The 23,701-nt window shown below is 36.7% G+C and overlaps 1 protein-coding gene across 6 annotated transcripts in view; it reads right to left on the bottom strand.

The window, feature by feature from the left end:
- The window catches only part of ZNF385D (zinc finger protein 385D), a 971,783-nt gene that overhangs the window by 2,142 nt on the left and 945,940 nt on the right, over positions 1 to 23,701 (bottom strand). For all 6 annotated transcript variants that reach the window (XM_032162305.2, XM_032162308.2, XM_058442417.1 and 3 more), the window contains 3 exons: positions 13,710 to 13,943; positions 2,248 to 2,426; positions 775 to 876 (listed from right to left, as the gene is read on the bottom strand). In XM_032162305.2, coding sequence (XP_032018196.1) covers positions 775 to 876; positions 2,248 to 2,426; positions 13,710 to 13,943 — 515 coding nt within the window. The remainder of the gene's footprint in view (positions 1 to 774; positions 877 to 2,247; positions 2,427 to 13,709; positions 13,944 to 23,701) is intronic.

Raw genomic sequence — 23,701 nt, 5'->3', positions numbered from 1 at the left:
CATAATAGATCATTGCAGTTTTCCTTGATTTATGTTTTCATGTGTCAGCAGCACATAATAGCATCCAATAGTAATAAGATCTATTTTGAATAAATGTTTCAAAATGCACTATTTAGCTTATATTATAGATCAGTTGTTCTTAACTTTTCATTGAGCTCTGAGTCGCTCTGGTGAAAGCTATGGTCACTTCAACCAGAAACAAACTAACAAAACAAAATAATATACATGTTCATCAGTATTCATCTACAATGTCAGGAGGTTTCACAGCCTTCCTCTAAAGTCCTACCAAAATATCCAGGTCAGGACATTATGATAGTATACTTAGCAATATAAAAAGCTTATTTGCAGTCATGGGGAGAGGAAATTCTTACAAAATATTTCCTGGGTTTTATGGAATGTCCTTGAATGAATAATTAAATAAAATAAGCTACACTTTGAAACTGTTATTCAAAATCCAAAATTGTTGAGGATACCAACAATACCAATACTTTGTCTCTTAAACATATTTAAAAAGATACACATGAATTTGTTTTTTCCTGACCTTCTTTCCAAAAGTACTAACTTACATCAAAACCAAATTTCATGGGATTACTTACTTGACTCAAAAGAGTTTGGTTTTTCTCTTTTCCCTATGATGTATGATAAACCTGAGCTCAACTCAAAAAGGTAAAAGGTACTGGGCTGTGGTTAAAGGTGGCAAAATGCCAGAACAAATCAAGAAACCAATAATTCCATTTGGGAATAGAGGCTGGACTCTTGCAAAATGACACTCACCCCCAGTGGATGTGCTGTCTTCTGTAGTTTGTTGTAAGGACTGTATTTAGGTTTCGGGGGCTTCCCAGCAGCTCTGTCTTTGTGCCTTCTACTGCTAATGTGCTATTAAAAGTAATTTAAAATGACAGCTTTAAAAAAAATCATCTCCAAAAACCTCTCACAAATATTGCTTTAACCTGGGGAAAGATATTCATTATTTCATGCAAGTTTCAGGAAGACAAAAATAAAAGATCATGCACTTTTGTCCTGAGATTCTGATGCCTTGAGGATATATATTTTTATGCTATCCATATATAGATATATATTTTTTGAGATGGAGTCTCACTCCGCTACTCAGGCTGGAGTGCAGTGGCGCAATCTCAGCTAACTGCAACCTCCGCCTCCCGGGTTCAAGCAATTCTCTGCCTCAGCCTCCCGAGTAGCTGAGATTACAGGTGCCTGCCACCATGCCCGGCTAGTTCTTTGTATTTTTAGTAGAGATGGGGTTTCACCATTTTGGCCAGGCTGTTCTTGAACTCTTGACCTCTTGATAAACCTGCCTCAGTCTCCCAAAGTGCTGAGATTACAGGCGTGAGCCACTGCGCCTGGCCTATTTTAGTATCTTTTTTAAACAAATAGTAGTGTCTTTTTTTTTTCCTAGCTTTTCTTCTTATCACTGCGCACATCTCTCTCTCTGTTTTTTTTTTTTGAAAAGCATTTACAAAGGAAAGGGATGTCTAAAGGAATTTTACATGCAAATAAACAAAGATGCCCAGGAACGAATGAATTTATTTCCATACTAATGTTTATCCTCACATTTGTACAGTCAAATGTCAAACTCTTAAATTCTAAAGATAAATAACTAAGGTGCATAAAATCTGCAAAATATTGTACGTATATATAAAACAAAATACAATATGAGGGCTGGACTTTTAGCTGGCAATGTATAAATGATCTCTTTGGAAGGCTATTCATAGTAAAAATGAATACAACATGATTAGTCATCCCTTTTGCAGGTGGCTGCAAGATCTAAACATACAGTACAACACCATATAATAAAACACATAAAAGAATAGCTCAGTATAAAATTAGTTGTAGCACGTAAATATCTAAACAAATAAAAATGGAATACTGCAAGTTGATCTTTAAAGAAAATCAACACTTTTGAGTGGAAAATCTGGTAGAGAAAAGAGCTGATATCCCTTCTCCACCTACTCTTCGTATACAAGAATAGTAAAAACTCACTGCCAACAATTTCTGAAAGGTTCTAGAATCTATTACATTTTAGTATTTCCTCAAGCAACTAAAATAAGCATAAATAAATCAGAACAGTGAAGGGAAGATAAGTGGGTTAACAGATGGGCAGATGGAGGGATGGATGAATAGATGGGTAGATGGCACAGAAAGACAGAAATAAAAAGGAAGGAAGCACACACATCCTGCTTATAAGGCTATCCCTTGTTGGTTTTCATTCCTAGAGTACGTGCTGCTTACCTGTTTAAGTTGCGTTTCTGAGTTGACGTGCACATCACAGATTTCACAGTGAAATGTTTTATTTTGGAGGCCTGTGTTTCCTTTATTAACAGGTCCTTTGCCTTTCACTCCTGCCCTAGGAAAGGCTTTGATAGTGCCACTTCCATTCCGGGCTTCTAGCATGGTTTTGTGCTTAGTACCTGTCAGGAATATTGAAATGAAGGAAGGAAAGGAGGGAGGAAAGAAGGGACAGAGAGAAGGAGGTAGGATGGGAGGAAAAAAAATCTTAGTTAGTATATACCTTTAAGAAACAGTAGAATAACAAAATCTGATGCCTCCTTTTAGTGCAGTTTTTCCTGGCATCATGGGCAGAAGTATATACATGATACAGCAGACTGTAACAATGTGCTTTCATCACTTTATATAATGTTATTAAATTATTCATTTTTTTTCTAATGCTCCTCATTACAAACAAGCACCGTTAGTAACTAAACTTTAGAGTCCTGAGGGGAAATTAAATGGGTGTGACTTCATTTCATTTCCTCTTGATACCAACAAGACATAAATGATACCTGATGAGGAAGAGTCATTTAGTTGCTAAAGGTATAGCTGGAGGTGATGTGTAACAAGTGTAATCAGTTTAAACATGGTGTGTTTATAGAAGTGGCACTAATTAAATACCCACTTTCTAAACAGAATACAAACAAGCTTTCTTGGCTATGTATTTTAGGTTCAAAGAGAGAGTAATACTATAAAGAGCTTAATGACTCTGAAAAACAAATCCATATTAGAATAGTAAAGCCCACACAGGTGGGCTATGTAAACAAATGACCAAGAAGATGAGGAGTGGACTCGTAACCCAAGCATATACACGATGGATAACTGCTTCCTTTTAATAAACAAATAACGTCTTCAGGCCTTCACACATCATTCATGTAACTCTAATTGTCAACCGTTAACAACCCATTTGTGTTTTGTTTTCTTGAGATCACTGTAGTTACATACTGTTCATAATGGCAGTTTTCTCTCAAAATTTTGTACAAAATTTCTTTTTTCTTAGAGTTGATAACTATTCTTCATTTTTTTTTCACTTGGTCATGTGTTTTTTCTGTGACATTTTCTTTTATAATCGTTTGTGTTCTTTCTGCCATTCTGATTTTAGAAATATTTGGTAGTAGTTTCCCCTGCCTACTTGTATGTATTAGATTGTACGTTCTGCAACCATTAGAGAAATGATTCCTAACTTCTGAGTTACAGGCCAGCTTCACAGAACCACTAAATATTAATGAGGAAAACATATTGCGAAGGGCACTCGAGGTCACTGCAGATCACATTATACTAAGTAAGGGACAATAAATAAACAGGTTTCTAGCCACATGTTTCCCTTCTTCAAAATGATTACTTTTTACTGAGTCCAATGTAAAAAGTATTCATTCTTACAACCTAGATGGCCTATTTTAAATATCCATATTCTTATCCATTCTTATTAAAATGTTCATATTTCAACACATTAGAGAAAGGAAAAAGTCAATATCTCGCAGGAAGATTGGAGGAATTGAAACGTGGAGCCAGAGAACTGCTCCAATGTAATGACTGTGATGCTTCACGGGAGCTTATTTCGGTCACCTCCTTTGCAGTATAGTGAGCACAAATGCTTTCCACTGCAGCTGCAAATGACATAAGTGGGAGCTGAAGATGACATAAGTCGGAGGAGGGCAAAGAAAAAAAAGTCCTAGGGAGCAAGAAACAAAATATGTAGCTGATTATGAAAACTTCTTTATCCTAACAGATGATTTTATACAAAAAATTCTTTTTTCTATGCAGCTTCTTCAGTGACACTGAGAAGCATTAGTAGGGCTAGTTTAGTTTATGAATGCCTAAGAAGTTAGTAGGAGATTAACTCTCATCCTGATTTTCTTGAGGCATTCCAAATTCACTTTTGGTTAATATCATCTGTGATTGGTAGCTGGTGTTTCATAGGTGGAAGCTGAATGAGTCCAAATACTATTTTAACCTATTCAATAATATTTAAGTAGTTTATGTTGATTGGGAAGAGAAAAAAGCCAGACATAGGTGGCTTGTCTCAGCATTGAGTATTAAGTATTCAGGAGATAATGGAAAATTTAAGAGATTTGGCCCCAATAGTAGGGCTTAGCAATAGCAGGCAAAGATTCAGAAAATATGGTGCTTCTCAGAATATCTTTGGCAAGCTAAGACCCATCTATGTCATGTTTCTAGAGGAAGAATAGAAATGGGACATATGTGAACATTTTAGAAACACCCATCTTTTTAGAAAGTCATTGGGTTGTTAGAATTATTATTTAAGTATAGTCTCTCTGTAGAAGCTAGAAAAGATAGGGCAATTAAATATACCCATACCTTATAAACATATACTTACACACACATGCACATGCACACACACACACAGGTATACATATGATTAAAAATGTGGCAGCATTGGGGAAGGGAACTTCAACTAATAGTTACTGAGTCTAGGGTTACTATTCACCATTAAATGGAGTAGAACTTTTATACAGTGTAACCTCATACATTTAGTAACATATTGTCAATCATTATTCAACAACTATTAGATAGTTTTATAAGATCTTAAAGCTTGGGTAGGCAGTCAGTGTAGCTGTATTTCCTCCAAATACAGCTAAAATTTAGGAAAATGTATTCTTAATTATAAAGCATTTAAATTTATGAGATAAAATGTGCATTAATAATATAAACATAATTAATATTAGAAGAACCCCTTTGTACTAAATCTGTAATATGTTTCAGATACTGTGCTAAGTTTTTTACCTGCTCACAGCTACCCTATGAGCTGGGTGCTATTATTATCCTCATTTAGAAGATAATAAACTGAGACTCAGAAAGACTAAGTTACTAGCTCGTGGTCACAAAGCAAGCATTACTTGAAGTCCCTGGCAGAAAGAGAGCAGATTTCTAGCTAAGTTCTTTAGAAATCCACTAAGAATTTCTAAGCCACCTGAATTCATTTCAGCACAAATCTTTAATTTTCTATTTTGTTAATACTGTCTTTTCTAAACTTGGAATTTGAGTCTGCAATTCTCCTTCCATTCCCCCACCCCCACCCCCTGCTTTTTCTCATAATGCTTTTTTTGCTGAGCAGAGTGCCACGAATGGTGACACTTCGGAAAGATGTGGCTCTGTGTGGCCGGTGATCTCCTCTGGTTTCAACATCATGTAAACATCTTGCAAGGCTGTCCCTTCTTTTGCGATGGCTCAGCTAGGCACTCACAAGTCTACTTCTGCACTACATTCTTTCCTCTGAGGAGAGACTCTGCAAGGAGCTAAGTGGACTATTTTTCTTTTATCACTTTTAAAAGGCTGGCACTAACAAATACCTTCACTTGAAGCTTCATGATTTCTGAAAGGTGGAATCATACTCCAACCACAGTCTAAATTCAGCACGGCATAAGGCTCCAAGAAATCCTACCTTTTTTTTTTTGCTTTCTGCTTAATTGTTTATTTTGGAGTATCTGGGGGAAAGATACATATTATGCTTAAAATCAAGTTAATATGGGGGCAAGGGGCTAGACTTCCCTTTTGTTTCCCATCATTCTTACAATTCCTATTTTTAGCTGGCTTTCAAGTTTGGTACTGGCATAAAGGACAGATAGGTAAACAAGAAAACTGGCAAATGACTACAAAATTAAATAAATCATATGTTAGAAATAATTTATTAGGTCATAAGAGAAACTTAAAAATTTTTAAGAAAAAAATCCCTAATTCCACCAACTAGAGGTATATCAAAATATTAGTAATAGTTATCATGTACCAGTGTTTTATATTCTATTTGTACATGTGCATTTTAAAAAGTTGGGATAAGTTAGCTAAAGTGGCTTTGCATAAAATTCCTGTGAAATTATATATATACTTTTAGAAATGCACATGATTTTTAATGACAGCATAGACTTGTAATACATAGAGATGATATATTTAACCATTATCTAATATTAGACATTTGTATTATTTCCCTATATAATTATGTTGTAATGAGCATCCTACTCATTAAATCTTTTATCACATTTTTTATTGTTTCCTTGGGATAGCTTTTCATAAGTAGTATTATAGGGACAAAGAATATAACTATTTTTAAGTCTCTCGATTCAAAGTGCCAAATTATTTTCTAAAAATTACAAAGTTTCAGAGGGGTTTACTTTATAGGGAAATCTAGTTGGTATAGTCTGAAAAATTTGCCCCTTTCTAAAATAAATTCGAATACCTTTAAGTTTAGTTTTTCAGAAGGCCCATTAAATACTATTTAATAGCATTCGACTAGATTTTTAACAAACTCATACAATTGCCAGTGATAATTTAGTTACCATCATATTGCCAAGTTCAATGATTCAGCTTATAAATGGGCAGTAAAGTGGTCAGTTCTCCATACAAACAGCAAAATGCAAAGGTGTTTTTTTTTTTTTTTTGCTAAGGTGTTTATGATATTTGGTATAATAGCATTATAACTCTTGTGTGTCCTAAGGAAGGAAAGCTCTCTCAAATCTACATACCTGGAATGTGTAATTAGCATCAAACGCCTCCGTGTGTTCTTTTAAAATCTCTAAATATCAAGTTAACCTTTTGTTATGTTGACCTCCTATATAGTAGCATTTTCCATGTTAATTTTTTCCTAAAGAAGAAAACTTTGGTTTACATTATCAGAATATCAACAAACATTAAGCACCTGGAATGGCATCTAGGTATCAGGTGACCAAATATTGCCCCAAATGAGAAAAAACAAATTCTATCATTTCTGTTAGTTCCTTGGTTGAAAGTAATTTGCTGATTTACCAGTAATATATCCAAAGTCCAATTTGGAAAGGTGAAAATAGAGACAAAGAAAACAAAAAGTCTAAAACAGAGGAAAAAATAAGCATGCTTCTTTCAGAAATGGCCCTGGAGGGAAAGCTCTGAAGTCATTATGGGGTAGGAGACAAGCTGCACAATGGACCCTGTGACCAAAGGAAACCCAGGGAAGAGCTCGGCAGCCTGAGGGACCCAATGGGCAGAACATATGGCTTATCTGATAGTGGAGACAAATGTGAGAAATCAATATAGCAGCAAGCCTTGAAATTCCAGCCTGTGAAGAGAAATATCAGACGTCCAGAAAGCTTTTTTTATCCATAATGCCTTGAAAGTGTGACTATAGAAAACCCTAAGGCTCTCCCCTGCTTCTCTAGACACACACTGAAAAATCTTTATATGCGCCCATTTCTTCTCCTTAAAAACAAGGCCCTTCCTTAAGGCCATGGAAAATACCACATTGCTTTTACATCCATTCCCCAAGAAAGCCTAGCAAAAAGGTCTTAAACTTACTAACATGCAACAATTAATAAATGGACAAATTAATCACACTTCCATAGTATAATTGCAACATAATGCTGTCTTATTTATAAAAACAGTGCTTTTGTTTGTTTTTTGTGTAAACTAGTTTTATTTATTTTTTATTTTGTTAATGAAAGCAACAGATGTTCTTGGTAGAAAATTCAAAGAGCACAAAAGCATATAAAGTAAAAAGCAAAAGCCTACCCACCTATCAACTTTAAGCTCCAGGTCCTCAGTAGTAACACATTTTCACATGTATACTTTCAGAAATGTTTTAAATACCAGTGATTTTATATGAGGCATAGACGGGAAAAATGACATAGGTTGAACTTTCCACTGTTTTGCACTTGAAACCTCATTTAACAAGAATAGTCATATAAAACAACATAGCCAGAAAACGCATCCTGACACATTTCTGAAGTCACTCATTCTGGTTGTTAATCACTGAGAAGTCACCAGATGTGAAATTAGTAAACCCTAAATGCTCACAGTGATGTAATAATTCTTATTATTAGGTAATATACCTCAAATCATTTACTATCCCAATCCCCCAAACATATTATTTATGAGTTATAGCTCTAGTACCTAGAAAATTCTGTGATAAAAATATTCTATATCTATACAAATGTATGGCTAATATGGTAGCCATTAGCCATGTGTGGCTCTTAACCGCTTGAGATGAGGGCACCACAACAAAGAAATGGGACTGGCAATTAATTTCAATTTAAATAGCCACCTGAGGCTAGTGGCTGCCATTTTAGATAGTACAGCTCCAATATTTAAATATGCCCTGTATGGCCATGTGGAGCACAGGGAGTTATAAGGCTGTTTTCTTCATCATTTGTAGAAAGTTTAAAGAAGTTACAACAGAAGAATTGTGATAGACGAGTCTCTGTCTTTATTTTCAATTAAAGGGAAGCCTTATCATTACCCTAGAAGATGTTGAATGGAAGTGGCAATCTTTGGGGCTTAATAGCAATAAGGTCATGAACACTAACCACAGCTGAATGGCTTAAATGAGCTTTTCACATGAAGCAAGTATGTATTTCACTTCTGAACACAGAGTCACAATTAGACATGGACTTCTTGAAGACAGTGGCTAGGTCTTGCTCATGGTTGTACTCTCTGTGTCTAACACATAGTAGATAATCAAGGAAAATTAACTGGGGTATTAGGTATTAGTACAGATTGATGAACAAATATAACTTTTTTTTTCATTTGTAAAAAGAAAGTTATGAGCTCAGGCTCTAGAATTGTGCAGGACAGATTTTGCCTCCATTAGCTGTGTGAGCTTAGGTTTCTTTGTGCTTCAATGTCCTCATTTATTTTGAAAAAGGAAATTATCTGCTCTATTGAAATGTATTACATGCATTTATTGTCTTAAAGATTATTCTTGACACTTTGATCTGCTCAACAAATTTTAATCAATCTTCTCATCCTTCTTTTTTACACTGTTGCTTTTGTTAAGGCAAAAGTTTAGAACCCTCTGAGCATTTTAAAATTTAGTAAAGTCTGTCATTTGATAACTATCTTTTCTGCATATTGAAACTTGGTGAGGGGATAGAATAAGCTCTGTCTAGAGACATAAAACAAAAACTAGACTGTGTTTAGCAAAAATTATCCAATGTTGCTAAATTAGTAATGAGCTTTTACTATAAACGATCTCAAAGGCTTTTTCTTTTTTTCTTTCAAATTATACAGAGAAAACCATCAAAATTAGCTAAGCAGAGCACTACCTAGTAGGATATTTGGGGGAATTTTTTTTGTGGGGGGAAATTATTTTAAAGAAAAAGAAAAACACATCTTTTGTAATATTTGTATCTATAGCATATAAGCCAAGGGAAGGGCTTCCAAATCTCTTTAAAAGACTATGTCCTCTTAAGGTGTTTAAAAAATTCTTAGACTGTGTTGTAAACACCACTAGTTAGCTCAAAAGAGGTACTTCCCTTTCCAAATTAAAAAAAAAAATCAAAGTAGGAATGCCTCTGTTCAAATCTTGTATCCCAATCTTACGGAATATATATCAATTAATTGCAACTTCAAATGGTTACACACTAGTGAAAAATCAAAGGGAAAGCGAATGAAAGAACACAATTGATCCCCAAATAATGCCAGCAGCAGTTGTGGTCATACAAATAATCATGACATAATATTTGATCCTTAAAAATGTCAATATGGCTTCTTAACTCCGTTAGCAACAGAGAAAGAGAAAGAGATAGAAAGACAGATATATATAAAAGCCCAGAGAGGACAACTGGCTTGCCTAGGTCCATATAGAAATGTTCTCTGCATATCTGGGGGCAAAATTTAACTCATCACTTCTAGTCCTTTCTGCTGTCCTATACCACTGATAGTGTTTAATGGAAGTTACATTCCCAAAATTTCCCTGTGGTCATTTGTTTAGAATTCAGAATGCATTTTCGAAGATTGAAAAACATGTTTTCAAAGATCATTGGCTTTCCCCTCATAGATGCACATTTCTATACTTAATGCTACAGACCCTATTTTATGTATATAATGTGTTTCTAAAGGGGAAAAACAAGAAAAACACTTAGAACTATTATTCGGATGCAAGGGAAACATTTCCCCACCCTGCAGCCTGGCTGCTTCAGATCATAATTGGCCTTCAAACCTGGTTCCCTGAAAATACAATCCAATCTTAACACTGGCTTTCCAGTATCTGGCTCTAAAAGAAAGCAGAGAAGTGTTTTTGAAGCACTGTTAGAGGGGCAGGGATAAGTGTAGGAGACAGCGGAGTTCTAAAGGTGGGGCTTTGATTGCTGTCTTCTCCGAAGGCAGACAATAGGGAGGTATAGTTAAAGAGAATTTAGAAAACAACAATTAAATGAACTAAACGGCTTAGGCAAACTACTTTCTCCCAGCACTATGATCTGGCAACTCTAAATAACATCAGTGATAAAGGACTACTCCCTAAAAAATATTTTGTTAGTCTATATTTTAAACAATTAATGTGGTTACTATTAAGATTTAGTGTATATTAAATTTGCAGATTTTTATTACTTATAATAGACACCACATGAGCTCCAGACACACACAAATTCAGTAACAAGTTTTTGTGTCATTAGTAAGATCATAACAGTTCCAAATACTTTGAGCTCACTAAGGGCACGGTTCATGCATTTAAGCCCTGTGGTATTACATCTTTTTTAAAAAAATGTAAACATTAGATTATAAATCAACAGTGATAGCACAGTGATTATAAATATGAAGAAATAGAATCGGAATTAATTTAATTCTGTCATTTTTCATGACCAATAGAAGTTTTTATGTTTAACAGTGAAACGGAGTGCAGGTCAGAAGTCTAACAGTTTCATTTGGTCAGCCCCAATTTTCCAACTTGGTAATTGGCTACATCATGCATTCCATCTGGGCTGCCTTCTTTTCCCTCTTTCTTTTACCCACTCCCTTAACCTCCTTCACCTCCCTAAGAAACTATTTGCCCTCAAATCCTTGTCTCCAAATCTGCTTTTGAGGGAGTCCAAACTGAAACACATCACAATGATCATACGACGAATCCTACAGCTGTGGCTAGTATTCCTGGCAGAAGAGAAAGTGTCTCTAGAGTTTCTCTTCTTTATTTTGTTCCCTGGATTTCCCCATACCACGCCCTAGGGAGAAGACACAGAGGGAGCCAGTGTGCATGTGGCAGTTGTTTAGCGCAGGTAAGATTGCATTCACATTTATCCACATCTAGAGGAAATCCTAGACATGGTGAGCCTCCCAACACTGTTCAAGTTACAAATAATAGAGCTGAATCTGAAGATCGAAAATGGTGGACAAAGGGGGTCAAACAGCATCTATTTATGTGTCTTTTCTTCTTCCTTTGCTACCTTTAGTCCTGACACAGCTTGCTAGTGCAAGTCTAAGGAGAGATCTAAAATGAGCATTAGGCCGGGATTTTGGAGTGGGTTCTTTTCAAACAGAAAATGATCTCTGATGCAGGAGGGAAAATACAGGGAAAAGGTAACCCAAGGAGCAGCTTAGAAAGAAGGCAAGTGGCTGTAGTCCACCGATTAGGCCTAAGGTTCAGAGAGAACACTCTTATAAGGGAATTCAAGTAAAGGGTGACAGCCACATTTCACCTCCTTAAACTCTTGGATAAGATTGTTATAATAGTTCTCAGCTCTGCCTGCAAAACACTGAAGTTTTATTTATTTATTTTTCTCCAAAAACTGCAGCTTCCCGTGACTTGGATATAATAATCAGAATCCCTGGGCACAGTGCTCGGGTACATATATTTTTAAAGCTCTGGGGTAATTTTGACACACAAAGTAGAGATAAGGACCTAGAAGCAGAATAGGAAAAATGTTGCCCCAATTTGACAAGTAATTCCTTCTTTATTTCTTAATCAGATGTTTCTAATAAGAATTCAAGAAGAACAACTCCCAATTTTTTTTTTTTTTGAGACAGGGTCTCACTGTCAACCAGGCTGGAGTGCAGTGGCACGATCATGGCTCATTGTAGCCTCAACCTCCTAGATTCAAGAGATCCTCTCACCTCAGCCTGCTGAGTAGCTGCAACTACAGGCACATGCCACCATGCCCAGCTAACATTTTTTTTTTTCATAATTTTTTGTAGAGATGGGGGCCTCCCTTTGTTGCCCAGGCTGGTCTCAAATTCCTGGCCTCAAATGATTCTCCGACCCCAGCTGCCAAAGTGTTGAGATTACAGGTGTAAACCACCACACCCCACCAAAATTCTTGATAAATAAACTCTAGTCTCAAAGGACATGGTGTGTTTATCTGTCAAAATTGATGCTTTCTCAAAATGAATGTGTTTCTCAGTCACTACGTGGAATGACAAAGGATTCTTGAGAAACAAATGGGCTGCCAATGATGTTTATACTCTCCCAAATATCTTGCATTCAAGAAGAAATGTATTTGATGAATAAACACATGGAAAATCTGCAAGGTATAGATTCTGCCTTAAGGCCAGGTACTTTTCTGTGTTTCTTAGTACCTGAACTCATGAACTCTCTCACTACAAGTAACGTTATATGCTGGAGGAAGGTATGTGCTGAAGGAATTGTTCTCCATCTGCTATTACTCCTTAGAGTCTTGAAGTCAATGCTTGAATATTACCAGTGCAGCACAATGACTGGTCAATGACTCAACATACAGCTGCAATATTAACTCAGGGTATGATTCACAAATGATTCTTTTTCTATTATAGTTGCTGACAGAGTCCTGGCAACAAACCCAGTCTTTTTGAGAAAAGTTGATCTTGGCAATCAATCCAGTCTTTAGAGAAAAGCTGATCATTGTTTGAGTGTGTGTGTGTGTGTGTGTGTGTGTGTGTGTGTACACACAGATGAGGGGGTATGTATATACACACATAGAGAGCAGCAAGATGGAACCAAAATATATGGGTATATTGGGAGAGCATTTTGTCCTGGCTTGTCAGTATTCCAGTATTTTCCTCCCTGCTATGAGAATTAGTGTTGAAGTCAGACAGATCTGGGTTCAAATCATGGTTCTGTCACTTAATTGGTTATGTTCTGTGCCTTCTCTGGGCCTCAAACAATTGAAAAGAATAACATTTTTAAGCTACTACAAAGTTGTTGGAAAGAGTAAATAAAAAGTACATTTGGAAATCACATCTGAATGGGCACATAATAAACACTTTCTTAAGTTTAATCATCCAGATTCCATAGATTTAGCCCAAATAACATTATTTTCAAATCAAAATAGAGGGGTTTTAACCAAAGGTGCTTCGAGTCATGCAACTACACATTTTGCGACAATATTATGGGTACAGTTTTAGAAAATGTCATTTAGATGCAAATGCATGGAAATAAATAAACTAGAAATCATATAAATGCAAAACATTTTAGGATTATATTTCATTTTATCTCCTAATGTTTAATAACACACACACACACACACACACACACACACACACACCATGGCCTTCAAGCCCTGGAAACCACCCCTTGCCCCTATATAAATGACACTTTGCTTGTCATTTTTAATTTTTAATGGTTAATGATTTCCATGTAATAATTGCCAGTTTTCCTCCACCCCTTTGTCCCCTGCTGCAAAAGATCTAATCTATTCAGAGGAAGATAATTGCAGAGCTGTTAAAACAAAAAAGAAATCACTGCATCTCACCACTGTTGTGCGCCTCCAGCTGCGAGGCAGAGTTGACAGCAACCTTGCACAGCGAACAGTAAAGAAGCCGTTTTGCCTTTTCTTCCTCAGTCTCAGTAGAAGGACACGAGCTATTGCCAGTGGCTGTCGTTGGGCTTTTTTCCACTTTAGAGGTGATCTCAGTTGTCATAACACTGCTTTTGCGAATTTCCACAGTTGTTGTCGTTGATATTGCTGGTGTCCCTGCAGTACCGTCTGTATTCAAAATAACACAGAGAAAAGGGGGGAAAACAATGGTATTATCTTTCCCTATTCAGGAATGTATCATGAATATTGCATTCTGCTTACAATGATAAGGGCAGCTAGCAATTGCTGTTTGTCAAGGATGCATAAATCACCTCATAAAAAAATTCACATAGAAGACTATACTTAATTTCATGTATTAAAATAACACTTTCAGATGATTCTTGAACATCAACATAAATACAAGTTAAAACTATTCTATGGGGTAAACATCCACAAATTTCTCTTGTTAACACATAGCCTTAGTACAACAATATTTACAATATATTGTAGTCTCTCAATACATATTTCTAAATGGCTTTTTCTAGATTTTTAAACAATTAAAATAGAAGATAAATGCTTTTAAGATACTTTGATTTTTCTTTACTACTTGTCTATTTTACTTCTTTCATTCTTTCTTTTTTTAATTAAAAAACAGGTACAGATCCTTTTGCAAATGCTTATGCAAAAAAAAACAAACAAAAAAAAACAAAAAAAAAAAAAACAAAAAACTGGGGGCCGGGCGCTGTGGCTCACGCCTGTAATCCCAGCACTTTGGGAGGCCGAGACGGGCGGATCACGAGGTCAGGAGATCGAGACCATCCTGGCTAACACGGTGAAACCCCGTCTCTACTAAAAATACAAAAAATTAGCCGGGCGCGGCGGCAGGCGCCTGTAGTCCCAGCTACTCGGCAGGCTGAGGCAGGAGAATGGTGTGAACCCGGGAGGCGGAGCTTGCAGTGAGCCGAGATCGTGCCACTGCACTCCAGCCTGGGGGAAAGAGCGAGACTCCGTCTCAAAAAAAAAAAAAAAAAAAAAAAAACTGGAACGCTGATGCCATAATTGCTTTGACCAGATCAACAGTTCAGAAAGTCATTGCTCTATTTGCAAAGAGTTACAATTCAACACCAGGCACAAAAATCATCAATAGCAAAAGGAGGAGAATTCTAGTCTAGCATATCTATTAAATACATGCCCTGTACCAAGCTGTACGCAGGGAATTTGTGGCAAAAATATTCAGACGTCAATAGCCACTATTCACAAGGAATTCACAGGATGGCCACACCATGCTGTTGTCACATTGTTTAAAGAGTTAAATGATCGTGAAAATGTTGATGCACTGTACCTCTACAACCCTCTGGCTCTAAAGTCTGATGCTAAATCTGGAAAGATCAATCTCCAAAGTAAAACTACCCAGTCTTAACTTCACTTGGGTATGCACAGCTCCCCTTCCAAATATGCCAATCACTGTTATGTTAGCAATGTTTGCCATACCCAATAACAAATTGCAAATAAGCTCTACATTCATATCTTATGTATCCATATACTACTTTTTGGCCTCTCAGCTGGTTCTTAACTTCCTCTCCAAAATATTCCTAGGCTGCCTCTCCAGCTACATCTGCTATTGAAGCTGTCTCTCATTCCATATACTGCTATGGTCACTATCTAATGCCTCACTGAAAAGTTCATGATAAAGAGACTTGGCAAGGATGTAAGGACCAGTGGTCTGTCTGCAATTCAGTGTTGTCTGCATAAACGCTTACTTCTTGTTAGTTCATTACTATCAAGAGTTGACTGCAGCTACAGAATGACTGTTAACTGGGATATCCCCTTTCATCCAGGCACAGGGGTGAAAATATGGGTGAGGTTTTTTATTGCTTTTCTAAATAGGGCATCGGAAACACTAGTCAATAAAAAGAGAAATGAATCCTTGTTTAAGGGCTGTTGTATAAAAAAAATTCATCTGGATCTTGTTTCCTTTGCCTGACACTTCACACACTTTCAATCACTTATTTACCTGCTAAGATCATCAGGTAAGTCTCTTTCAGTGTCGTAAAGAACATTCGCCTACCAAGTTTTCAAAATCATGCTGCAAACTTGTGTCTCATGGCTAGAGAAAAATAAATAAAATTACCTTAACCCTAAGTTTTGTCACTAGAATACATTTATTCCCTTGCACACTGAAAGGTCCACTCCCTGATTAGTTTTTATTTGCTTGTTAATGTTCCATTATTAAAATACGAAGTAACTGCCAAAAAATATCTCTGAGAACCTAGAGATGGAATAAAACATGACAACTTTAAGATGGTGCCATAGCTGTTTATTGCCCCCTATATACCAGAAATGATTGTTTGAAAGCACGTATGTATGTATCTGTGAATAAACAGCAAGTAGCTAATTTGCTAAGTGTTTCATATACTTAAAATAATTGTACATACTTATAAAATAATTCCATTTTTTGTTGTATAAATTGTATGTATTTATAAAGTAATTCCACAGTACAGAGCTGCAAAAATGAGAAAACTCTAGAAGTTAAGAAAATTTCCCAAGGACACAAAAGTAGTATATTGTGAGCCAGAGCCAAACATTTCATGGAAGAAGAAAATCAGATTTTGAGGCAAAAAAAAAAAAAAAAATGGGGAATGATACTCTTGGCCATGACTGTGATTCTCCATAGTAAGGTCACAGGGAGCAGTGGGCTAAAACCACTAAATTGTTGTTAGGATCAGCTCTATCAGGAGTGATAACCGTAAATACAGATATTATATTTAAACTTAGTTTGGCCACACACTGAAGCCAGCGTGACACTGTGGGTATTTACTTCATTGAAATCTACTATGGTAAAGATTTCCCTAGTAATACCCTGCTCTAACAACTTTTCCTCTGGATTGACTTGTTTATTTGGTCTTAATCTGAAAATGGCACATAGTATAGATCATAGTAATCCTAAACTAACTTTCCTATTTATAGTGCAATTTGTTAACAAAAGCATAGAATAAACAAAACCATGAATCTTTCGATTCCTGTGACATCTACATTAGTGTTTCTCTGACCCCAGAGGATAATGTACATTTAAACCAAAGACAACAGAAGATTAGAGACATCAGATTCTCTGTGCCTAGGGTTTAGTGAAGTATTAACATTTCTTAAGGCAAGTTCCTTGCATGAGACAGGCTAAGGGGAATGAATATCAACACTCAACTTCTGGTGCATCTACTTTGTGGAATACTTTTGACCACATAGCTAACCATAAATCTGTTATTTTCTAAGCATGTAGTTAGTGTGAAAGAAATAAAAAGTTATATTTTTATCTTAAATTTAATATGTAGAACTTGACTCCATAAGATAGGAATACTATTAATTTATACGTAGTAATGGATTTTTCACTTACCTTTTAACAGTGATAAAGGGGTGTTGTTTAAACCAAGAAAGTAAGGTAAATATATTTTAGCATTATGGCTTATTCAAAGAAAGTCAACTGTTCTATACAATGCATACATATAGCAAAGAAGTTTACTTTAATGTGGTACATTAAATTACCAGTTATAAATAATTATTATCCACACCTTAAAATAGAACCTTAAATGAATGATAGCATATACCCTTGACATGATGTGATGAAAATTACCTCTGTGGTCTTCCTTCTTGTAACCCCTGTCTAAACATGAGAAAAACAGAAAACAAACCTAAACTTAAGGACATTTATCAAATTCCTGACCAGTACTCCTCAAAACTAGCAAGACTATCAAAACAAGGAAAGTGTGCAGAACTATCGCAGTCTAGAGGAGCCTAAGGAAATAGGAGAAATCAGTGTAACATGGGATCCTGAATGAGATTCTAGGGCAAAAGAACATTAGGTAAAAACTTGGAAAATCAAATAAAGAATAGGCTTTAGCTAAACTAATGTAAGAATATTGATTCATTAGTTGTGACAGATGTACAACATTAATGTGAGATGTTAACAATAACAGAAGCTTGATGCAGGGTATATAGGAACTTTCTGATATATTCTTGTATCTTCTCTGCAAATCTAAAACTATTCTAAAGTAAAAGTTTATTACTTTGAGAAAAACAGAATTATAACCAGTCAACAAATGGTGCATCATTCAAGTTACTTTGTAGAATCATAGTCGGAAAGAAGCTTAATGGCTTTATAGCATAGTTTTCTTAATTTTTAGATAGAGAAGTTTCAGGAAATTTCTCAAGGTCACATAGTGCTCTGAGATAATAACTAAGACTTAACATCGTTTCTCCCAGTGCCAAATCTAGTGCGTATTATCTTACCTGCAGTTACTCATGCACTCAAACTTTATTACATCAACATTTATTAAGCAACTATTTTGTGCTAAGTTCTGTCCCAAGCCACTGGGGATAAGAAGGCCAATAAACATAGATCATGTACTTAGTGGCAGAATAGTTTATGAGACATCCCATTAAGACTTGAAATAATAACTATTATTATAAACTTAATAATTCTTAATCTGCTTTGTTCATTGCTATATTCTTGCACTTGGCATGAAATGGGCACTCAATAAATATTGAGAGAAAACAATGAATAAATTAACAATAATAGCTAATCATTGTGGAAGCACTTTTAAAGTATTTACAATATTAACTCATAAAAAACAAGAGGTGCACAACATTTTTATTATCATCGCAGCAACAAAACTGAGGTATGGAGAGATTTGGGAACTTGCCCAACGCCAGAGCTGCCAACAGGTAACACGATGATTTGAACACAGTCTGGCACAGTTGCATGTGCTCTTCATTTATTTTTTATTGCTTAAAACTTAATTTTTTATAAAATAATTTGAACTCGTCTTGATTTATTATGCATGCTGAAAGAAAACATCTTAAACATGTGACTGTAAAAGAAACTAAGCATGGCCCAAGCTAGAGTCAATTATGTATATCCAAATACCATAATGCTAAGGTATTAAGTTGCTTAAAACCATTTAGAAGAAGGAAAGAAAAGGAAAACCTATAGCTCTCAACTAACCTCTTGTGCAGAATGGTAAGAATAAACCACAGGGCTTCATGCACTTTTTTTTTTCCCTCTCAAAAGATGAGAAAGTAGGAAAACGATTCACTTTTCTTACTGTTTCCCAAAGGCTGATTCCGATTTCTTTGCACTACTCTACCAAAGACTCTGGAACAATATATGTGACAAGGAGTTAAAAATAATGGGTGAAATTCAGTGAGAAGAGAAAGATTTGAGATGGTTTGGGCTTGCATTTCTGTGCCATTTTTCTGCCAGCGCCCTGTAGCAAATATTCATTATTGCAACTGTCACTATTTGGCTTTGGCATCAAAACAGGTTGCTAATGCGTTGTGGAACGGGGCTTCAGTTGAGAATAAAAGGAAACATCAATATTCAAAGTGGCCCATTTGTGACCTTCGTCTTGTATAAAAACGCTGTAAATACTTCTTCAAAAAAATCCATAAAGCATAAGAAAGGATTCCAAAAAATATCAACACTTGAATTTTGGATAGTAACATGGAGCAGCGAAGTTACATGGTCTGGGAAAGAAATTTATTCCTCTGGTTACAGACTTCATAACTCAAGTGGAAAAACCATAGGTGAGTTACTAGAGTTTCCTCTCAGGTAACAGGGATTAGTGTTATAACCCAAAGATGCTCATCATGTTTTCCTGTAGATTGAAGGCTCAGAATTACATCTGATTTATTTTCTTCTTTCCTATGTGAATTTAAGTCTCACTCAGACTTGCTAGGAAATGAAGAAAACAGCTGCTTCCTCGTAAATATGCTGACATTCTGAAGTAGAAAAAGGTGCTTCTGACCAAAAACAAAAACAAAACAAAACAAAAAAAAACACCAGTCTTTAGAAATTATTCCTGGCGGTTTCTTTTCTACCAATTTTATTTCATTTAACTAAAAGTTATTGAGCCCATACCACACTCTTAGACCCAGGCAGGAATGGCCTTGGCACTGGGCTGTGCTTAAAAGTCCCTTTATTTGTGGGTTGTTTTCTTTTCTTGTAAAATAAAAAAAGTTTCTACAGGGTTCTGTAACCAACTGAGCAGATGGGAATTATGGGAAAGGGAAGTGAGAATTGAACTGGGTGCCCCAAAGGCTAGAGTACAGATGCTGGGAGTTCATAAGTGTGTGTGCACACTTATGAGTGTATGTGTCTATGTGTATGCATGTGCATGTATGGCTATATGTGTATATCTGTGTATAAGTGTGTGTGTGTGTGTGTGTGTGTTGAGAGGTTGGAAGATATCACAACTTCTATCTGGAAACCAGAGAAAGAGTGGCTGTTTTTGTACACAGTACACATTTGGCCACCCCAAATCACAAAAATGTATGTCTAAGCAGAAAAGTCCCCCTGCCCTAAATTCCTCCCTCCCATCTGCTAGAGTGGTATAGCTGTAGAAAGTGCTTTAAACTGCCTAGAAATCCGAAGGCCACCAGATGAGGCTGTGGAGAAATCAAGTGCTCCACTCCACTTTGCAGAGTACCTGATGTGGGTGGGTCCAGTCACCAGCCTGCTTCCACTCTGTTCTTACAAATCTGCTTCGCTACTAGGCTCAAGGCTGATTCAGGTGAGGGGATTCTTTATTCTCCAGGTCACAAGGACAATTCCTGGGGAACAAAGTATGGAGTTGCTAGGCGAAACTTGATACATATTTAGATATATGGCATATAGTCTCCATTTGTACGCTTGGCCCTGAAAATTTTGGGGTTCTGTTTTATAGGACCCGTCCATATACAGGATGCTGTATTAATCACAGGAGGTAAAAAATAAATACAATATAAGTTGTATATGAAAAAGTAATAGGACTGTAATATAAGAGTGGAGGGAACAATGAATTCACTCTCCTTGAGAAGAATAAGCTGGAAGAAGTATTACTAGAAAATATTAGAAAAATGAATTGCACTTCAAACTGATTTCACTGTGTCTCTAATGGTCTGTGACTTGGTAGTTCCATGCAAAAAGTAATCACATATACTTTTCATCAAGTGACAAATTCTTCCCCATAGTAGCCTGCATGAACCTCTAATGTTCTAAGGGATTGGGTGACTATACTATTTCTTTCTACCTTTACATTATTTGAACTAAATTTCCCAGGCCTTGTATGCATTAAAAATTTTAGAAGATTTTAAAATTTACAAAACAAAAATATTGAACTGAAACTTTTGAGGTGATTTTCAAAGCTGTCCAATTTATTATCTGTTTGAGGCAATTACGTCAAGAATAGATTCATATACATAGATAATGGTTACCTGTTGAACTCACTATGTGCTACGTATATTACATGCAAATTAGACCATACATTATTCTAATGAAAAATATTAAGGCAGAAACAGAGCCCATTTAAAAAATTTAACTTCTGGATTTCCCTCTTTTTTTTTTTTTTTGAGACAGAGTCTCGCTCTGTCACCCAGGCTGGAGTACAGTGGCACAATCTCGGCTTACTGCAACCTCTGCCTCCCAGGTTCAAGTGATTCTCCTGCCTCAGCCTCCTGAGTAGCTGGGATTACAGGTGTGCACCGCCACGCCTGGCTAATTTTTTTGTATTTTTAGTAGAGATGGGGTTTCACCATGTTGGTCAGGCTGGTCTTGAACTCCTGACCTGACGATCTGCCCACCTTGGTCTCCAAAAGTGCTGGGATTACAGGCATGAGCCACAGCACCGGCCTTTGTTTTTTTGTGTTGGAGACTCACTCTGTCATCCTGGCTATAGTGCAGTGGCGCAATCCTGGCTCACTGCAAGCTCCATCTCCCTGGTTCAAGCAATTCTCCTGCCTCAGCCTCCTGAGTAGCTGGGATTACAGGCACACACCACCACGCCCAGCTAATTTTTTTGTATTTTTAGTAGAGGCAGGGTTTCACCATGTTGGCCAGGCTGGTCTTGAATGCTTGACCTCAAATGACCCTCCCACCTCAGCCTCCCAAAGTGCTGGGATTACAGGTGTGAGCCACTGCACCCAGCTGAATTTCCCTATTGATGCCAAAGATCAATTAGTTTCATAGGGACTGGACATTTTCTACAAAGATCATGTGATTTGAGAGGGCAATGTGAGAATGCTTTTATTTCGTAAGATAATTTATCCAAAATTTAGGCAATTCCTATTACTCATTCAAATTTGGGGATAAACAGATTACAGAATCAGGTTGCCAGGACAGAGCACAGTTGCAGAAGCCCGAAAAAAGAGGTGGTGATCAGGACCAGGTCACACACCTTGACTTGGGTCAGACAACTGAGGGTTGAGCTAATGAGATGAAGAAGGGGCAGGAAAGTTGGACCATGAGGGAGGAAGAAGCAGAGGCTCCTGAAGCACAGAGTCTTGACACGAATTGTCCAGTCCCCTGAGGAGGTAAGTAGGATCCAACATTGGCCAGCCAAAGCTGAGACCTACTTTATATCTTCAACCTCCACATCTCCGAAATGTTCTTAACCTCAAAATGGACCTTTCTAGATTAAACTGGGATTTCATCAAGTCAAAGCGCATATTCTCTCTAGACAATGGGTCTTCCCTACAACCTAAAAAGAAAGATGCCAACAGAAAGAGGCAGATGTAAAAGGGTGACTGACAATAATAGTATTAGGGACATGTCCAAACACTGCTCATCTCTCCAGTGGTTACAAGACTGAGCAGGTGGCTTGACTTAAGCTCGACCTGAGAATACATGGTCTCTATTTAAAGAGAGATAAGCTGATGAGAGTTAGTATTATTACTTTTTTCCTCTACCAGGTAAATTGCCCTCTTTCCTTTCTTTAGAATCCGTGAATTAGGGACTCATTCTAGGAAAGAAGCCTTGGCATGTCTTTTTAGCCTAATTTAATATCACAGCATTGTCCTTAGCTGATAACAATCACCTCAGCAATCTATATCAATGTCTTACCATGTCAGTGCCTTAATTTCTAAGTCAGTGAGGATTATATTCTCTACTCATTTAGTATATAAATATACTCCATAACATAACTAGAACAGCATCTGCCAGACAGTTGGTAATTGATAAACATGGATGCTACTGCCATCAAATTTGTTAGACATTTGCTTATCTTTTAAAAGTTGGAGTTATATCCCTGTCAGGTAGGTGCTAGACTGAAAATTGGCATAGCAATAAAAAAGCATATCATTGACCTCCTAAATGAAATTTTCATCCTTAATCATTTTCCTCTTATAATTTTTCAAATAATATTTCTTTCATTCTTTTCTTTATGCTCCTTGGCTCTCAAAACATCCCCCTATCATGGGGCCAGTATGTTGGGGAAATTTCACGAATCAAAAAGAATCCTGTTACTATAAACTAGTGATTGTGAGACTTTAGTATGCATCAGAATCACCCAAAGAGTTTGACAAAACACAGACTGCCCAGCCCCAGCATCAGAGTTTCTGATTCAGTATGTATAGAGTGAGGTCTGAATATCTGCATTTCTAACAAGTTCCCAGGTATTGCTGTTGCTGCTGATCTGAGAACCACACTTCAAGAACCACCACTGACAGATCTGCCAATTAGTTTCCGGTTTAGATTAACTGGTCTCAGCTGTAAAGCTAAATGTCATTTAAATAGCAAGTCATGAATGCAAGAAGAGGGAAATGAGAGATTGAGTGACCAGTGTCCTTGTTTGCCTGAGGGAACTGAGGGAGTTCCTGCGACATGGGACTTTCAGTGCTAAAATTGGAACATCCCAGGCAAGCCAGGGGAAGCTAGTTACTCTAAAAGAGAACCCTGGAAAAAATTAGAAAATTCTTTAAAAAATTTTAGATACTACCTAATCAATGAACTTTTTATTTTATTTTATTTTATTTTATTTTATTTTATTTTATTTTATTTTTTGAGACAGAGTCTCACTCTATCATCCAGGCTTAAGTGCGGTGGCACCATCTCGGCTCACCGCAACTTCTGCCTCCCAGGTTCAAGTGATTCTTCTGCCTCAGCCTCCTGAGTAGCTGGGGTTACAGGCGTGTGCCACCAC

Source organism: Hylobates moloch, unplaced genomic scaffold (genome assembly GCF_009828535.3).
Source record: "Hylobates moloch isolate HMO894 unplaced genomic scaffold, HMol_V3 SCAFFOLD_8, whole genome shotgun sequence".
NCBI lineage: Eukaryota > Metazoa > Chordata > Mammalia > Primates > Hylobatidae > Hylobates > Hylobates moloch.
This window is presented reverse-complemented; position numbering and strand designations above follow the sequence as displayed.